The sequence below is a fragment of the Oncorhynchus clarkii genome, unplaced genomic scaffold (genome assembly GCF_045791955.1).
Source record: "Oncorhynchus clarkii lewisi isolate Uvic-CL-2024 unplaced genomic scaffold, UVic_Ocla_1.0 unplaced_contig_4352_pilon_pilon, whole genome shotgun sequence".
NCBI lineage: Eukaryota > Metazoa > Chordata > Actinopteri > Salmoniformes > Salmonidae > Oncorhynchus > Oncorhynchus clarkii.
Genome location: NW_027258413.1, coordinates 223 through 18,392, shown reverse-complemented (window position 1 = coordinate 18,392; position 18,170 = coordinate 223). Strand labels below are relative to the sequence as shown.

The window sequence follows — 18,170 nt, the reverse complement described above, 5'->3', positions numbered from 1 at the left end:
ACTCCTGCGTTGGCTTGGCTGTGTGCTTAGGGCCGTTGTCTTGTTGGAAGGTGAACCTTCGCCCCAGTCTGATGTCCTAAGGATCTCTCTGTACTTTGCTCCGTTGATCTCTCCCTAGATCCTGACTAGTCTCCCAGTCCCTGCCGCTGAAAAACATCACCATAGCATGATGCTGCCACCACCATGCTTCACCGTAGGGATGGTATTGTCCAGGTGATGAGCGGCGCCTGGTTCTCCAGACGTGACACTTGGCATTCAGGCCAAAGAGTTCAATCTTGTTTCTCATGGTCTGAGAATCCTTTAGCTGCCTTTTGGCAAACTTCAAGCGTGCTGTCGTGCCTTTAACAGAGGAGTGGCTTCCGTCTGGCCACTCTACCATAAAGGCCTGATTGGTGGAGTGCTGCAGAGATGGTTGTTCTTCTGGAAGGTTAACCCATCTCCACAGAGGAACTCTGGAGCTCTGTCAGAGCGACCATCGGGTTCTTGGTCACCTCCCTGACTGGGCGGCCAGCTCTAGGAAGCGTCTTGGTGGTTCCAAACTTCTTCCATTGAAGAATGATGGAGACCACTGTGTTCTTGGGGACCTTCAATACTGCATTTTTTTGGTACCTTTCCCCAGATCTGTGCCTCGACACAATCCTGTCTCGGAGCTCTACGGAGGATTCCTTCAACCTCGTGGCTTGGGTTTTGCTCTACCTGTCAAGTGCGAGCCTTTCCAAATCATTTACCACAGGTGGACTCCAAGTTGTAGAAACATCGACGATGAATGGAAACAGGATGCACCTGAGCTCAATTGAGTCTCAGAGCAAAGGGTCTGAATACTAATCAGGTCTGACCCTGATGTGAATCAGCTTTCTGTGTAGATGGATTGAATAATTGTTTTCCTCCATTGTAGAATAAGACTGTAACCTAACAATATGTGGAACAAGGAAGGGGTCTGAATACTTTCCAAATGCACTGCATTTGTTACCGTGTGTGTGAATGTGTAACCGTATGTCTCCAGGTTGAAGTCTATGTGTAGGGACGTGTCCTCTTCAGCTGTGATCTACAGACCTCTGGGAACACTGAAACGCACCAGACCAGAGCAGCACACCCACGGTGAGACTCTCTCTCCTGACCACAGCCAGCTATCCCTTCCAACCATCCTTTCTACATTATTTCACTGCTTTGTGATTGCCTCTGTTGTTTATACCAGATGTGTCCTGTGCCGATTGGCTGTTTGAGGGGGCGGACCTGGCCCCTGTCAGGAAGAGGGTGATGATGCAGGAGGCCACACCCACAACGTTCCCTAACCGCCCCGACGAACCTCTACCCCTAACACACATACCTCTCATCACAGGAGACTACATGGACTGTACCGAATCTAATGATGATGAGGAGGAGGAGAGAGACCTGGAGGAAGAAGAGAGAGGTGGGGAGAGAGACGAGGGGTCTGTGTCTAATTCTGGCACCCCTCCTCGCTGGGAGGAGTTTTTCACCACGGAGATACTGACGGACAGCCAGACCAGCCAACCACACTCCTGCTCGCACACAAGCCCCTCTCACTCCACACTCACAGGCTCCCAGACTCCAGAGCTGTTTGTTGATGACTCCGCCAAACTCCCCTCGCCGTCAATTCCTCTCTCGGCTGGGCGAGGCCTGAGTCAGGCTGAAAGCATGCTCATCCAATCAGAAGACCGGTGTCAGGGAGATGCATTGACCAATCTGGATGCTGGGGGGGAGGAGAGTGGCAGCCACACTCACCAATCAGAGCCAACGGAGTCTCAGGTGTCATCGGACTTTGACATCCCGTCTACGCCGGATTCACACACACCTGGACCAGACGACCTCAGCGATCTGTACAGGAGACTGGCCGCTGGAGAGGAAGTGGTCACCAGGACAGGAAGTCAGTCCCTCTGACCCCGTCTACCTCTTTGTATATAGACAGAGGGAAGAGGAAGCAAGACATTCCACCCACTAGTTTGTTCTGATTCATATACAGTCAATGAGCTGAACAGACCAAACCCAGCTGCTAATGCATTGGTGCCTATGGGAGAGCAATCACAGCAGACCGGAACTTTGTGGCCATGATATACAGTAGCTTAGTAATGTCCGAACCTTAACTCTGATCATTCCATCCAGGTGACCACTTTAAAATGGTGGAAGCCCTCAATGTCCAGGTTATATGTAAGAGGAGTCCATCTCTGTTATAGAGTTCATGGTTTTTCAATGGATGATTGTGGGTTCTTGACAATGTCTTCCTCACCCGAAAATAATTGACTTGAAGTTGGACAAAGACAGACAATTGATTAATGCATATATACGATTTCATGTGTGGGGCCATCGCATTATCTACACAGACCATACCCATGCCCTACTTTGTTATAGAGACACCATAGTCATGCCCTATATACACATGTGCCTGTTGCACACCTGGCCTATCAGGGCCAAGAGAAACCACAGCTACTCCTCGACCACCCTGTGAAATGTTCAGTAGGGAACACAGTAACATAGTCTCTCAACTGGAGTCTGCTCCTGCCAGGCGAACGCAGTTCTGAACTGTAGAGAATAAAGTCTGTTGTAGCTGTTCTGAACTGTAGAGAATAAAGGAACTGAGTTAAACCATAATGTCTTTATTTAAACTTTAAAAGGAACTTCAACAACAAGTATAGTGACATTAACTTGGAGCTCGTGGTGAAATCAGGAGGCTGCTGATATACTGATGGCTTCAGTCTTCCCACTGTTCTGCTCCACACAGCTCACATGGAGAGACCCGTCCCTGAAACACACACAGGTTACACACACACACACCCGTCCAAATACAAGGTCCAGTCCACAGCTGAAACACACACACAACGGTCCAAATACAAGGTCCAGTCCACAGCTGAAACACACACACAACGGTCCAAATACAAGGTCCAGTCCACAGCTGAAACACACACACAACGGTCCAAATACAAGGTCCAGTCCACAGCTGAAACACACACACACACACAACGGTCCAAATACAAGGTCCAGTCCACAGCTGCTGCTGGGTGTTACCTCTTCATGGTCACCACGGCATCAATGTCATGGTTGTCCTCTTTGGTCTCCAGGTCTCTCAGAACAATCTGCAGATAAGAGAGATCTGTTGGTTCTCTGGTGAAGGGGTTGTGTGTGTGTGTGTGTGTGTTTACGTACCTTGGCCAGTCTCGGTGGTTCTCTGGTGGAGGGGTTGTGTGTGTGTTTATGTACCTTGGCCAGTCTCTCTGGCTGCTCTGTGGTTTTCTGGTAAAGCTCCAGACAGAGGGATGCCAGGCGGCCAGGACCAGACAGGATGTGATGTCGCCGAGCAGGAAGGGGCGTGCCCGAGGGGAGGAGCACAGAGAACACCTCAGCCCCTGTTTCATCCACCTCCTGTCAATCACACAGATTAGCCAATCAGAAGCTACTCTATTAGTCACTGATCTGTGTGTGTGTGTGTGTGTGTGTGTGTGTGTGTGTGTGTGTGTGTGTCTGTGTACCTTGAGCAGAATGTCTGAGACACAGGCTTCCACGGTAACAGACTCTGGGGAGGAGCCAATCTCCCGCCCGACTAGAAGGCCCGCTTCCATCGCTGCGCCGACCGCTATGACCTCATCAGGAGGGGCGGAGCTGAGCAGCTCCACGTCAGCGAACAGATCTTTGATCATCTGCTGCAGCCGAGGAATCCTCGCAGAGCCCCCGCAGAGAACCACCTGGAACATACAGTGTTAAACCCCCCGCAAAGAACCACCTGGAACATACAGTGTTAAACCCCCCGCAGAGAACCACCTGGAACATACAGTGTTAAACCCCCTGCAGAGAACCACCTGGAACATACAGTGTTAAACCCCCCGCAGAGAACCACCTGGAACACAGTGTTAAACCCCCTGCAGAGAACCACCTGGAACATACAGTGTTAAACCCCCGCAGAGAACCACCTGGAACATACAATGTTAAACCCCCTGCAGAGAACCACCTGGAACACAGTGTTAAACCCCCGCAGAGAACCACCTGGAACATACAATGTTAAACCCCCTGCAGAGAACCACCTGGAACACAGTGTTAAACCCCCGCAGAGAACCACCTGGAACATACAGTGTTAAACCCCCTGCAGAGAACCACCTGGAACACAGTGTTAAACCCCCGCAGAGAACCACCTGGAACATACAATGTTAAACCCCCTGCATAGAACCACCTGGAACATACAGTGTTAAACCCCCGCAGAGAACCACCTGGAACATACAATGTTAAACCCCCTGCAGAGAACCACCTGGAACACAGTGTTAAACCCCCGCAGAGAACCACCTGGAACATACAGTGTTAAACCCCCGCAGAGAACCACCTGGAACATACAATGTTAAACCCCCTGCAGAGAACCACCTGGAACACAGTGTTAAACCCCCCGCAGAGAACCACCTGGAACATACAATGTTAAACCCCCTGCAGAGAACCACCTGGAACATACAATGTTAAACCCCCTGCAGAGAACCACCTGGAACACAGTGTTAAACCCCCCGCAGAGAACCACCTGGAACATACAATGTTAAACCCCCTGCAGAGAACCACCTGGAACACAGTGTTAAACCCCCCGCAGAGAACCACCTGGAACACAGTGTTAAACCCCCTGCAGAGAACCACCTGGAACACAGTGTTAAACCCCCGCAGAGAACCACCTGGAACATACAATGTTAAACCCCCTGCAGAGAACCACCTGGAACACAGTGTTAAACCCCCCGCAGAGAACCACCTGGAACACAGTGTTAAACCCCCTGCAGAGAACCACCTGGAACACAATGTTAAACCCCCTGCAGAGAACCACCTGGAACACAGTGTTAAACCCCTGCAGAGAACCACCTGGAACATACAATGTTAAACCCCCTGCAGAGAACCACCTGGAACACAGTGTTAAACCCCCCGCAGAGAACCACCTGGAACATACAATGTTAAACCCCCTGCAGAGAACCACCTGGAACACAGTGTTAAACCCCCCGCAGAGAACCACCTGGAACATACAATGTTAAACCCCCTGCAGAGAACCACCTGGAACACAGTGTTAAACCCCCGCAGAGAACCACCTGGAACAGTGTTAAACCCCCCGCAGAGAACCACCTGGAACATAGTGTTAAACCCCCCGCAGAGACCCACCTGGAACAGTGTTAAACCCCCCGCAGAGAACCACCTGGAACACAGTGTTAAACCCCCGCAGAGAACCACCTGGAACAGAGTGTTAAACCCCCGCAGAGAACCACCTGGAACACAGTGTTAAACCGCCGCAGAGAACCACCTGGAACAGTGTTAAACCCCCTGCAGAGAACCACCTGGAACACAGTGTTAAACCCCCCGCAGAGAACCACCTGGAACAGAGTGTTAAACCCCCGCAGAGAACCACCTGGAACACAGTGTTAAACCCCCGCAGAGAACCACCTGGAACAGTGTTAAACCCCCACAGAGAACCACCTGGAACAGTGTTAATCCCCCCGCAGAGAACCACCTGGAACACAGTTAAAATGGAGAGGGGGGAGTTCTATGCAGGGTGGGCCTGGGAGGGCATATGAGAATATGGTCTTCCCTACTGCATCCCTACTCCATGCCCTAGGCTATGTGTTGGAGCGTGTCCCTGGCTATCTGTAATGATGTCTGAGTGTTGGAGCGTGTCCCTGGCTATCTATCTGTAATGATGTCTGAGTGTTGGAGCGTTCCCCTAGATATATATCTGTAAAGATGTCTGAGTGTTGGAGCGTTCCCCTAGCTATCTATCTGTAATGATGTCTGAGTGTTGGAGCGTTCCCCTAGCTATCTATCTGTAATGATGTCTGAGTGTTGGAGCGTGTCCCTGGCTATCTATTTGTAATGATGTCTGAGTGTTGGAGCGTGTCCCTGGCTATCTGTAATGATGTCTGAGTTTTGGAGCGTGTCCCTGGCTATCTATCTGTAATGATGTCTGAGTGTTGGAGCGTGTCCCTGGCTATCTATCTGTAATGATGTCTGAGTGTTGGAGCGTGTCCCTGGCTATCTATTTGTAATGATGTCTGAGTGATGGAGCGTGTCCCTGGCTATCTATCTGTAATGACGTCTGAGTGTTGGAGCGTGTCCCTGGCTATCTATCTGTAAAGATGTCTGAGTGTTGGAGCGTATCCCTGGCTATATATCTGTAATGATGTCTGAGTGATGGAGCGTGTCCCTGGCTATCTATCTGTAATGATGTCTGAGTGTTGGAGCGTGTCCCTGGCTATCTGTAATGATGTCTGAGTGATGGAGCGTGTCCCTGGCTATCTATCTGTAATGATGTCTGAGTGATGGAGCGTGTCCCTGGCTATCTATCTGTAATGATGTCTGAGTGATGGAGCGTGTCCCTGGCTATCTATCTGTAATGATGTCTGAGTGATGGAGCGTGTCCCTGGCTATCTATCTGTAATGATGTCTGAGTGATGGAGCGTGTCCCTGGCTATCTGTAATGATGTCTGAATGATGGAGCGTGTCCCTGGCTATCTATCTGTAATGATGTCTGAGTGATGGAGCGTGTCCCTGGCTATCTGTAATGATGTCTGAGTGTTGGAGCGTGTCCCTGGCTATCTATCTGTAATGATGTCTGAGTGATGGAGCGTGTCCCTGGCTATCTATCTGTAATGATGTCTGAGTGATGGAGCGTGTCCCTGGCTATCTGTAATGATGTCTGAATGATGGAGCGTGTCCCTGGCTATCTATCTGTAATGATGTCTGAGTGATGGAGCGTGTCCCTGGCTATCTGTAATGATGTCTGAGTGTTGGAGCGTGTCCCTGGCTATCTATCTGTAATGATGTCTGAGTGATGGAGCGTGTCCCTGGCTATCTATCTGTAATGATGTCTGAGTGATGGAGCGTGTCCCTGGCTATCTATCTGTAATGATGTCTGAGTGATGGAGCGTGTCCCTGGCTATCTATCTGTAATGATGTCTGAGTGATGGAGCGTGTCCCTGGCTATCTGTAATGATGTCTGAATGATGGAGCGTGTCCCTGGCTATCTATCTGTAATGATGTCTGAGTGATGGAGCGTGTCCCTGGCTATCTGTAATGATGTCTGAGTGTTGGAGCGTGTCCCTGGCTATCTATCTGTAATGATGTCTGAGTGATGGAGCGTGTCCCTGGCTATCTATCTGTAATGATGTCTGAGTGATGGAGCGTGTCCCTGGCTATCTGTAATGATGTCTGAATGATGGAGCGTGTCCCTGGCTATCTATCTGTAATGATGTCTGAGTGATGGAGCGTGTCCCTGGCTATCTGTAATGATGTCTGAGTGTTGGAGCGTGTCCCTGGCTATCTATCTGTAATGATGTCTGAGTGATGGAGCGTGTCCCTGGCTATCTATCTGTAATGATGTCTGAGTGATGGAGCGTGCCCCTGGCTATCTATCTGTAATGATGTCTGAGTGATGGAGCGTGTCCCTGGCTATCTATCTGTAATGATGTCTGAGTGATGGAGCGTGTCCCTGGCTATCTATCTGTAATGATGTCTGAGTGATGGAGCGTGTCCCTGGCTATCTATCTGTAATGATGTCTGAGTGATGGAGCGTGTCCCTGGCTATCTATCTGTAATGATGTCTGAGTGATGGAGCGTGCCCCTGGCTATCTATCTGTAATGATGTCTGAGTGATGGAGCGTGTCCCTGGCTATCTGTAATGATGTCTGAGTGATGGAGCGTGTCCCTGGCTATCTATCTGTAATGATGTCTGAGTGATGGAGCGTGTCCCTGGCTATCTATCTGTAATGATGTCTGAGTGATGGAGCGTGTCCCTGGCTATCTATCTGTAATGTCTGAGTGATGGAGCGTGTCCCTGGCTATCTATCTGTAATGATGTCTGAGTGATGGAGCGTGTCCCTGGCTATCTATCTGTAATGATGTCTGAGTGATGGAGCGTGTCCCTGGCTATCTATCTGTAATGATGTCTGAGTGATGGAGCGTGTCCCTGGCTATCTATCTGTAATGATGTCTGAGTGATGGAGCGTGTCCCTGGCTATCTATCTGTAATGATGTCTGAGTGATGGAGCGTGTCCCTGGCTATCTATCTGTAATGATGTCTGAGTGATGGAGCGTGTCCCTGGCTATCTATCTGTAATGATGTCTGAGTGATGGAGCGTGTCCCTGGCTATCTATCTGTAATGATGTCTGAGTGATGGAGCGTGTCCCTGGCTATCTATCTGTAATGATGTCTGAGTGATGGAGCGTGTCCCTGGCTATCTATCTGTAATGATGTCTGAGTGATGGAGCGTGTCCCTGGCTATCTATCTGTAATGATGTCTGAGTGATGGAGCGTGTCCCTGGCTATCTATCTGTAATGATGTCTGAGTGATGGAGCGTGTCCCTGGCTATCTATCTGTAATGATGTCTGAGTGATGGAGCGTGCCCCTGGCTATCTATCTGTAATGATGTCTGAGTGATGGAGCGTGTCCCTGGCTATCTATCTGTAATGATGTCTGAGTGATGGAGCGTGTCCCTGGCTATCTATCTGTAATGATGTCTGAGTGATGGAGCGTGCCCCTGGCTCATCAATAAAAAAAATAAACATGCCGTCTCCTTATTATAAGGAATTTGAAATAATTTACACTTGATACTTAAGTATATTTAAAACCAAATACTTTTAGACTTTTACTCTGGTATTTTACTTGTCATTTTCTATTAAAAAGGTATCTTTACTTTCACTCAACTATGACAATTGGGTACTTTTTCTACCACTGAAATCAGTGGACTCATTGAACACAACATATAGGCTACTGGAGGCCTTCATTGAACACCACATATAGGCTACTGGAGGCCTTCATTGAACACCACATATAGGCTACTGGAGGCCATCATTGAACACAACATGTAGGCTACTGGAGGCCATCATTGAACACAACATGTAGGCTACTGGAGGCCTTCATTGAACACAGCATATAGGCTACTGGAGGCCTTCATTGAACACAGCATATAGGCTACTGGAGGCCTTCATTGAACACAGCATATAGGCTACTGGAGGCCTTCATTGAACACAACCTATAGGCTACTGGAGGCCATCATTGAACACAACATATAGGCAGGCTACTGGAGGCCTTCATTGAACACGACATATAGGCAGGCTACTGGAGGCCTTCATTGAACACGACATATAGGCAGGCTACTGGAGGCCTTCATTGAACACGACATATAGGCAGGCTACTGGAGGCCGTCATTGAACACGACATATAGGCAGGCTACTGGAGGCCATCATTGAACACGACATATAGGCAGGCTACTGGAGGCCTTCATTTGACACGACATATAGGCTACTGGAGGCCATCATTGAACACAACATATAGGCTACTGGAGGCCTTCATTGAACACAACATATAGGCTACTGGAGGCCTTCATTGAACACGACATATAGGCTACTGGAGGCCTTCATTGAACACAACATATAGGCTACTGGAGGCCTTCATTGAACACGACATATAGGCTACTGGAGGCCTTCATTGAACACGACATATAGGCTACTGGAGGGCCAACATTCGATGGAGGCCTTCATTGAACACGACATATAGGCAGGAGGCCTTCACACGACATATAGGGGGGCCTTCATTGAACACGACATATAGGCAGGCTACTGGAGGCTTTCATTGAACACGACATATAGGCTGCTGGAGGCCTTCATTGAACACGACATATAGGCTACTGGAGGCCTTCATTGAACACGACATATAGGCTACTGGAGGCCTTCATTGAACACGACACATGATAAAACATGCCGTGTTTGACAGCATCTCCCACTTTGATAGTTCAGAGTCTGTGGTGGTGAACATTCCAGAGTGTTCTTTACCTCTAGTGGGTATTTTTGGTAGCAGTTCATCTGTTTTCCACAATGCCACATTAAGAGCTTCATCCACACATTGTGGAGAATAGCCTCTTCTTAGAAACCTATTGTCCATCTCCGCTGCTTTTTCTAGATAGTCCTCTGTGGAGTGGCATATACGACACAGTCTGAAAAACTGGCCTCTTGGAAGTCCTCTATTTAATGGCTCAGGATGTCCCCCTGTAATATCGTATTTCTGTCTGTTTCTTTTCTGTACAAAGTTGTAAACAGGGTTCCATTTGATTTCTCAATCCACATGTTTGGGTTATTTATTTTATTTAACTAGGCAAGTCAGTTAAGAACAAGTTCTTATTTGTATTTATTTCACCTTTATTTAACCAGGTAGGCCAGTTGAGAACAAGTTCTGCGACCTGGCCAAGATAAAACAAAGCAGTGCTACAACAGAGTAACACATGGAATAAACAAACATACAGTCAATAACAATAGAAACATCTAGATACAGTGTGTGCAAATGTAGTAAGGAGGAAAGGCAATAAATAGGCCCTCGAGGTGAAAATAATTACAATTTAGCATTAATAGTGGAGTGATAGATGTGCAAGTAGAGATACCCCCTTGCTCTTTTGCACCCCAGTAAGTAATCATATGGAGATGAGGTAGTCGGCTGTGCCATTTACAGATTCACTGTACACAGCCATCGGTAAGCTGCTAAGACAGCTGAAGCTTAAAGTTTGAGGGGGAGAGACTCCAGCTTTAGTGATTTTTGCAATTCGATCCAGTCATTGGCAGCATAGAACTGGAAGGAAAGGCGGCCAAAGGAGGAATTGGCTTTGGGGGTGACCAGTGAAATATACCTGCTGGAGCGCGTGCTGCTATGGTGACCAGTGAGCTGAGATAAAGTATTTGCTAGGTAAAGCCCTGCCTTATTTACTTATCGTTGACCTGGAGCCAGTGGACGACAACAAATTCAAGGTATTGGAGTGGCCATCACAAAGCTCTGACCTCAATCCTATAGAACATTTGTGGACTGAACTGAAAAAGTGTGTGCAAGCAAGGAGACCTGCAAACCTGACTCTGTTACACCAGCTCTGTCTGGAGGAATGGGCCAAAATTCACCCAACTTATTGTGGGATGCTTGTGGAAGGCTACCAGAAACGTTTGACTCAAATTAAACAATTTAAAGGCAATGCTACCGAATACTAATTGAGTGAATGTAAACTTCTGACCCATAATTCTCTACAATTATTTTGACATTTCACATTCACTTAAAATAAAGTGATCTTAACTCGCCTAAGATAAGGAATTTTTACTTGGTCAAGACTTGTGAAAAACTGAGTTTAAATGTATTTGGCTAATGTGTATGTAAACTTCCGACTTCAACTGTATGTAAATGTCATGAGTAATGTAAGATATGTAGACATTATTAAAGTGCCATTATTTAGAGTGGCAATGTTTAATGTGACCAGTGATCCATTTATTAAAGTGGCCAGTGATTGGGCATCAATGTAGGCAGCAGCCTCTGAGTTAGTGGTGGCTGTTTAGCAGTCTGATGGCCTTGAGATAGAAGCTGTTTTTCAGTCTCTCGGTCCCAGCTTTGATGCACCTGTACTGACCTTGCCTTCTGGATGATAGCGGGGTGAACAGGCAGTGGCTCGGGTGGTTAATGCCCTTGATGATCTTTATGGACTTCCTGTGACATCGGGTGCTGTAGGTGTCCTGGAGGGCAGGTAGTTTGCCCCCGGTGAGGAGTTGTGCAGACCTCACAACCCTCTGGAGAGCCTTGCAGTTGAGGGTGGTGCAGTTGCTGTACCAGGCTGTGATACAACCCGACATGATGCTCTCAATTGTGCATCTGTAAAAGTTTGTCAGGGTTTTGGGTGACAAGCCACATTTCTTCAGCCTCCTGAGGTTGAAGAGGTGCTGCTGCGCCTTCTTCACCAGACGGTCTGTGTGGGTGGACCATTTCAGTTTGTTTATTTTATTAAATTACACCTTTATTTAAATAGGCCATAGTGGCAAAGTAATTACAATTTAGCAATTAAACACTGGAGTGATAGATGTGCAGAAGATGAATGTGCAAGTAGAGATACTGAGGTGCAAGATAAATGAATAAATACATAAATACAGTATGGGGATGAGGTAGTTGGATGGGCTATTTACAGATGGGCTATGTACAGGTGCAGTGATCTGTGAGCTGCTCTGACAGCTGGTGCTGAAAGTTCATGAGGGAGAAAGGAGTCTCCTGCTTTGCTTTATCTTGGCCAGGTCGCAGTTGTAAATGAGTACTTGCATTGTGCAGACTGCACTACCCTCTGGAGAGCCTTGCGGTTGAGGGTGGTGCATAGACAGGGCTCTAACTCCCCTAGCTCCACAATGAGAGCCAGCCTGCCAGCTTAGTGGAGTCTGCCACTAGCACAGTCAGTGTAGTCAGCTCAGCTATCCCCATTGAGACAGTGCCTGTGCCTCGACCTAGGTTGGGCAAAACTAAACATGGCGGTGTTCGCCTCAGCAATCTCACTAGAATAAAGACCTCCTCCATTCCTGCCATTATTGAAAGAGATCATGATACCTCACATCTCAAAATAGGGCTACTTAATGTTAGATCCCTTACTTCAAAGGCAATTATAGTCAATGAACTAATCACTGATCATAATCTTGATGTGATTGGCCTGCCTGAAACATGGCTTAAGCCTGATGAATTTACTGTGTTAAATGAGGCCTCACCTCCTGGCTACACTAGTGACCATATCCCCCGTGCATCCCGCAAAGGCGGAGGTGTTTCTAACATTTACGATAGCAAATTTCAATTTACCAAAAAAATATGTTTTCGTCTTTTGAGCTTCTAGTCATGAAATCTATTCAGCCTACTCAATCACTTTTTATAGCTACTGTTTACAGGCCTCCTGGGCCATATACAGCGTTCCTCACTGAGTTCCCTGAATTCCTATCGGACCTTGTAGTCATAGCAGATAATATTCTAATTTTTGGTGACTTTAATATTCACATGGAAAAGTCCACAGACCCACTCCAAAAGGCTTTGGGAACCATCATCAACTCAATGGGTTTTGTCCAACATGTCTCTGGACCTACTCACAGTCACACTCTGGACCTAGTTTTGTCCCGTGGAATAAATGTTGTGGATCTTAATGTTTTTCCTCATAATCCTGGACTATCGGACCACCATTTTATTACGTTTGCAATCGCAACAAATAATCTGCTCAGACCCCAATCAAGGAGCATCAAAAGTCGTACTATAAATTCTCAGACAACACAGATTCCTCGATGCCCTTACAGACTCCCTCTGCCTACCCAAGGACGTCAGAGGACAAAAATCAGTTAACCACCTAACTGAGGAACTCAATTTAACCTTGCGCAATACCCTAGACGCAGTTGCACCCCTAGACGCAGTTGCATCCCTGGTATACAGCTTGGGTATACAGAAAATACCCGAGCTCTGAAGCAAGCTTCCAGAAAAGTGGAACGGAAATGGCGCCACACCAAACTGAAAGTCTTCCGACTAGCTTGGAAAGACAGTACCGTGCAGTATCGAAGAGCCCTCACTGCTGCTCGATCATCCTATTTTTCCAACTTAATTGAGAAAAATAAGAACATCCCAAAATTTATTTTTGATATTGTCGCAAAGCTAACTAAAAAGCAGCATTCCCCAAGTGAGGATGGCTTTCACTTCAGCAGTGATACATTCATCAACTTCTTTAAGGAAAAGATCATGATCATTAGAGAGCAAATTACGGACACCTCTTTAAATCTGCGTATTCCTCCAAAGCTCAGTTGTCCTGAGTCTGCACAACTCTGCCAGGACCTAGGATCAAGAGAGACGCTCAAGTGTTTTAGTACTATACAGTGCCTTGCGAAAGTATTCGGCCCCCTTGAACTTTGCGACCTTTTGCCACATTTCATAAACATAAAGATAAACATAAAGATATAAAACTGTATTTTTTTGTGAAGAATCAACAACAAGTGGGACACAATCATGAAGTGGAACGACATTTATTGGATATTTCAAACTTTAACAAATCAATTGGGCGTGCAAAATTATTCAGCCCCTTTACTTTCAGTGCAGCAAACTCTCTCCAGAAGTTCAGTGAGGATCTCTGAATGATCCAATGTTGATCTAAATGACTAATGATGATAAAAACAATCCACCTGTGTGTAATAAAGTCTCCGTATAAATGCACCTGCACTGTGATAATCTCAGAGGTCCGTTAAAAGCGCAGAGAGCATCATGAAGAACAAGGAACACACCAGGCAGGTCCAAGATACTGTTGTGAAGAAGTTTAAAGCCGGATTTGGATACAAAAAGATTTCCCAAGCTTTAAACATCACAAGGAGCACTAATATTGAAATGGAAGGAGTATCAGACCACTGCAAATCTACCAAGACCTGGCCGTCCCTCTAAACTTTCAGCTCATACAAGGAGAAGACTGATCAGAGATGCAGCCAAGAGGCCCATGATCACTCTGGATGAACTGCAGAGATCTACAGCTGAGGTGGGAGACTCTGTCCATAGGACAACAATCAGTCGTATATTGCACAAATCTGGCCTTTATGGGAGAGTGGCAAGAAGAAAGCCATTTCTTAAAGATATCCATAAAAAGTGTTGTTTAAAGTTTGCCACAAGCCACCTGGGAGACACACCAAACATGTGGAAGAAGGTGCTCTGGTCAGATGAAACCAAAATTTAACTTTTTGGCAACAATGCAAAACATTATGTTTGGCGTAAAAGCAACACAGCTGAACACACCATCCCCTCTGTCAAACATGGTGGTGGCAGCATCATGGTTTGGGCCTGCTTTTCTTCAGCAGGGACAGGGAAGATGGTTAAAATTGATGGGAAGATGGATGGAGCCAAATACAGGACCATTCTGGAAGAAAACCTGATGGAGTCTGCAAAAGACCTGAGACTGGGACGGAGATTTGTCTTCCAACAAGACAATGATCCAAAACATAAAGCAAAATCTAAAATGGAATGGTTCAAAAATAAACATATCCAGGTGTTAGAATGGCCAAGTCAAAGTGCAGACCTGAATCCAATCGAGAATCTGTGGAAAGAACTGAAAACTGCTGTTCACAAATGCTCTCCATCCAACCTCACTGAGCTCGAGCTGTTTTACAAGGAGGAATGGGAAAAAATGTCAGTCTCTCGATGTGCAAAACTGATAGAGACATATCCCAAGCGACTTACAGCTGTAATCGCAGCAAAAGGTGGCGCTACAAAGTATTAACTTAAGGGGGCTGAATAATTTTGCACGCCCAATTTTTCAGTTTTTGATTTGTTAAAAAAGTTTGAAATATCCAATAAATGTCATTCCACTTCATGATTGTGTCCCACTTGTTGATTCTTCACAAAAAAATACAGTTTTATATGTTTATGTTTGAAGCCTGAAATGTGGCAAAAGGTCGCAAAGTTCAAGGGGGCCGAATACTTTCGCAAGGCACTGTATCTCTTGACACAATGATGAAAATAATCATAGCCTCTAAACCGTCAAGCTGCATACTGGACCCTATTCCAACTAAACTACTGAAAGAGCTGCTTCCTGTGCTTGGCCCTCCTATGTTGAACATAATAAACATCTCTCTATCCACCGGATGTGTACCAAACTCACTAAAAGTGGCAGTAATAAAGCCAAACCATGACCCAGAAAATATTTTTTTAAACTATCGGCCTATATCGAATCTCCTATTCCTCTCAAAAACAAATTGAAAAAGCTGTTGCGAAGCAATTCACTGCCCTCCTGAAGACAAACAATGTTTACAAAACGCTTCAGTCTGGTTTCAGACCCCATAGCACTGAGACTGTACTTGTGAAGGTGGTAAATTACCTTTTAATGGCGTCAGACTGAGACTCTGCATTTGTCCTCGTGCTCCTAGACCTTAGTGCTGCTTTTGATACCGTCGATCACCGCATTCTTGGAGAGATTGGAAACCCAAATAGATCTACACGGACAAGTTCTGGCCTGGTTTAAATCTTATCTGTCTGACATATATCCGTTTGTCTGTGGGTGGTTTGTCCTCTGACAAATCAACTGTAAATTTCAGTGTTCCTCAAGGCTTTGTTTTAGGACCACTATTGTTTTCATTATATATTTTACCTCTTTGATGTCATTCAGAAACCTAATGTTAACTTTCACTGCTATGCGGACGACACACAGCTGTACATTTCAATGAAACATGGTGAAGCCCCAAAATTGCTCTCTTGGAAGCCTGTGTTTCAGACATAAGGAAGTGGATGGCTGCAAATGTTCTACTTTTAAACTCGGACAAAACAGAGATGCTTGTTCTCGGTCCCAAGAACAAAAGAGATCTTCTGTTGGATCTGACAATTAATCTTGATGGTTGTTCTGTCGTCTCAAATAAAACTGAAGGACCTCAGCGTTACTCTGGACCCTGATCTCTCTTTAGACGAACATATCAAGACAGTTTCAAGGACAGCTTTTTTCCATCTACGTAACATTGCAAAAATCAGAAACTTTCTGTCCAAAAATTATGCAGAAAAATGTATCCATGCTTTTGTCACTTCTAGGTTAGACTACTGCAATGCTCTACTTTCCAGCTACCCGGATAAAGCACTAAATAAACTTCAGTTAGTGCTAAATACGGCTGCTAGAATCCTGATTAGAACCAAAAAATGTGATCATATTACTCCAGTGCTAGCCTTCCTACCCTGGCTTCCTGTCAAAGCAAGGGCTGATTTCAAGGTTTTACTGTTAACCGACAAAGCATTACATGGGCTTCCTCCTACCTATCTTTCCGATCTGGTCCTGCCGTACATACCTACACGTACGCTACGGTCACAAGATGCAGGTCTCCTAATTGTCCCTAGAATTGCTTAGCAAACAGTTGGAGGCAGGGCTTTCTCCTTTAAGCTCAATTTTTATGGAATGGTCTGCCTTCTCTTTCCTTCTGCCTCTCCAGTTGCAACTGTTCTGCCTGCGGCTATGGAACCCTGACCTGTTCATCGGACGTGCAACCTGTCCCAGACCTGCTGTTTTCAACTCTCTAGAGACAGCAGGAGTGGTAGAGATACTCTTAATGATCGGCTATGAAAAGCCAACTGACATTTACTCCTGAGGTGCTGACCTGTTGCACCCTCTACAACCACTGTGATTATTATTATTTGACCATGCTGAACATCTTGGCCATGTTCTGTTATAATCTGTACCCGGCACAGCCAGAAGAGGACTGGCCACCCCTCATAGCCTGGTTCCTCTCTACCCGGCACAGCCAGAAGAGGACTGGCCACCCCTAATAGCCTGGTTCCTCTCTAAGTTTCTTCCTGGGTTCTGGCCTTTCTAGAGAGTTTTTCCTAGCCACCGTGCTTCTACACCTGCATTGCTTGGTGTTTGGGGTTTTAGGCTGGGTTTCTGTACAGCACTTTGTGACATCAGCTGATGTAAGAAGGGCTTTATAAATACATTTCATTGATTGATTTCTGGGTTCCTGTAAGGACCCTGGCAACGCTGTTCTGCACAAGCTGCAGCCTGTGGATGCTTTTTGAGGGGAGCCCACCAAGAAGAGCATTGCAGTAATCTAGTCGGAAGGTGACCTCTCAGGTTTAGAGAGAACAGGAGTCAGGTGATGTTTCTCAGGTGAAATAATTATTTTTTTTGGTCGGAGAAAGCCAAACTAGCTAGGGATCAAGTCAAACAAGTTGACACGTCGTCACCCCCCCCCCCAAAAATACATACTTTTTACTATTTATAAAAAAACATGTAACTATATGTCCAGTATTTACAGAGCACTGTGACATGGCAACTTCCAAACCCATGTTAGGTAGGTCAGGGTTACCTTGTTGATGTCGCTAGTAGAGAGCCCAGTCGTCTCCAGCAGGCTTCTGATTGGTTGGACACTCTTGTTGAACAGGGAAGAACACAGCAGCTCAAAACGGGCCCTGAGAAAGAAAAGAAAACACACAGCGTGACTTTCCTGTGGCATTGTATGAAGAGGGGGATTGTGAGGGATTGCGCAGCGGTCTAAGGCCCTGCATCGCAGTACTAGAGGCGTCATTACAGACCCGGGTTCCATTCAGGGCTGTCTCACAACCGGCCGTGATCGGAAGTCCCATAAGGCGGCGCATAATTGGCCCAGAAAATTCGGGTTAGGCAGTCATTGTAAATAAGAATTTGTTCTTAACCGACTTGGCTAGTTAAATAAATAAATAAAAATGCACATTGTGGTGGGTAAGAGAGCAGGGGTTTGTGGGTAGTGTAGTCACCTGGAGATGTTGCAGTCGAAGTCCATGCCGTCGTGTAGCGAGTCAACGAAGCAATTAGCAGAACCCAGCGTGGAGAGAGAATGTTTGGCCATGTCTGCTCCGTTCATCAGCTTCAACATGGCCCGCGCGTTACTACTAACATCCTGTTTAAACGAC

At 46.4% G+C, this 18,170-nt stretch overlaps 2 protein-coding genes across 4 annotated transcripts in view; one reads left to right on the top strand and one right to left on the bottom strand.

The window, feature by feature from the left end:
• Positions 1-2,619, top strand: part of LOC139396894 (DNA cross-link repair 1C, PSO2 homolog (S. cerevisiae)) — a 26,071-nt gene extending 23,452 nt beyond the window's left edge. For 2 of the 3 annotated variants that reach the window (XM_071143820.1, XM_071143819.1), the window contains 2 exons: positions 1,004-1,098; positions 1,196-2,619. In XM_071143820.1, coding sequence (XP_070999921.1) covers positions 1,004-1,098; positions 1,196-1,899 — 799 coding nt within the window. In that variant the 3' untranslated portion in view covers positions 1,900-2,619. The remainder of the gene's footprint in view (positions 1-1,003; positions 1,099-1,195) is intronic. The other variant, XM_071143821.1, reaches the window with a different exon arrangement.
• Positions 2,597-18,170, bottom strand: LOC139396895 (heat shock 70 kDa protein 14-like; the record flags this gene model as incomplete). Its single annotated transcript, XM_071143822.1, is given in 6 exon segments — positions 2,597-2,758; positions 3,022-3,089; positions 3,214-3,375; positions 3,483-3,695; positions 17,588-17,690; positions 18,015-18,170. Coding segments are annotated over 6 exon segments (781 nt in total), but the record flags the coding sequence as incomplete, so codon positions are not given.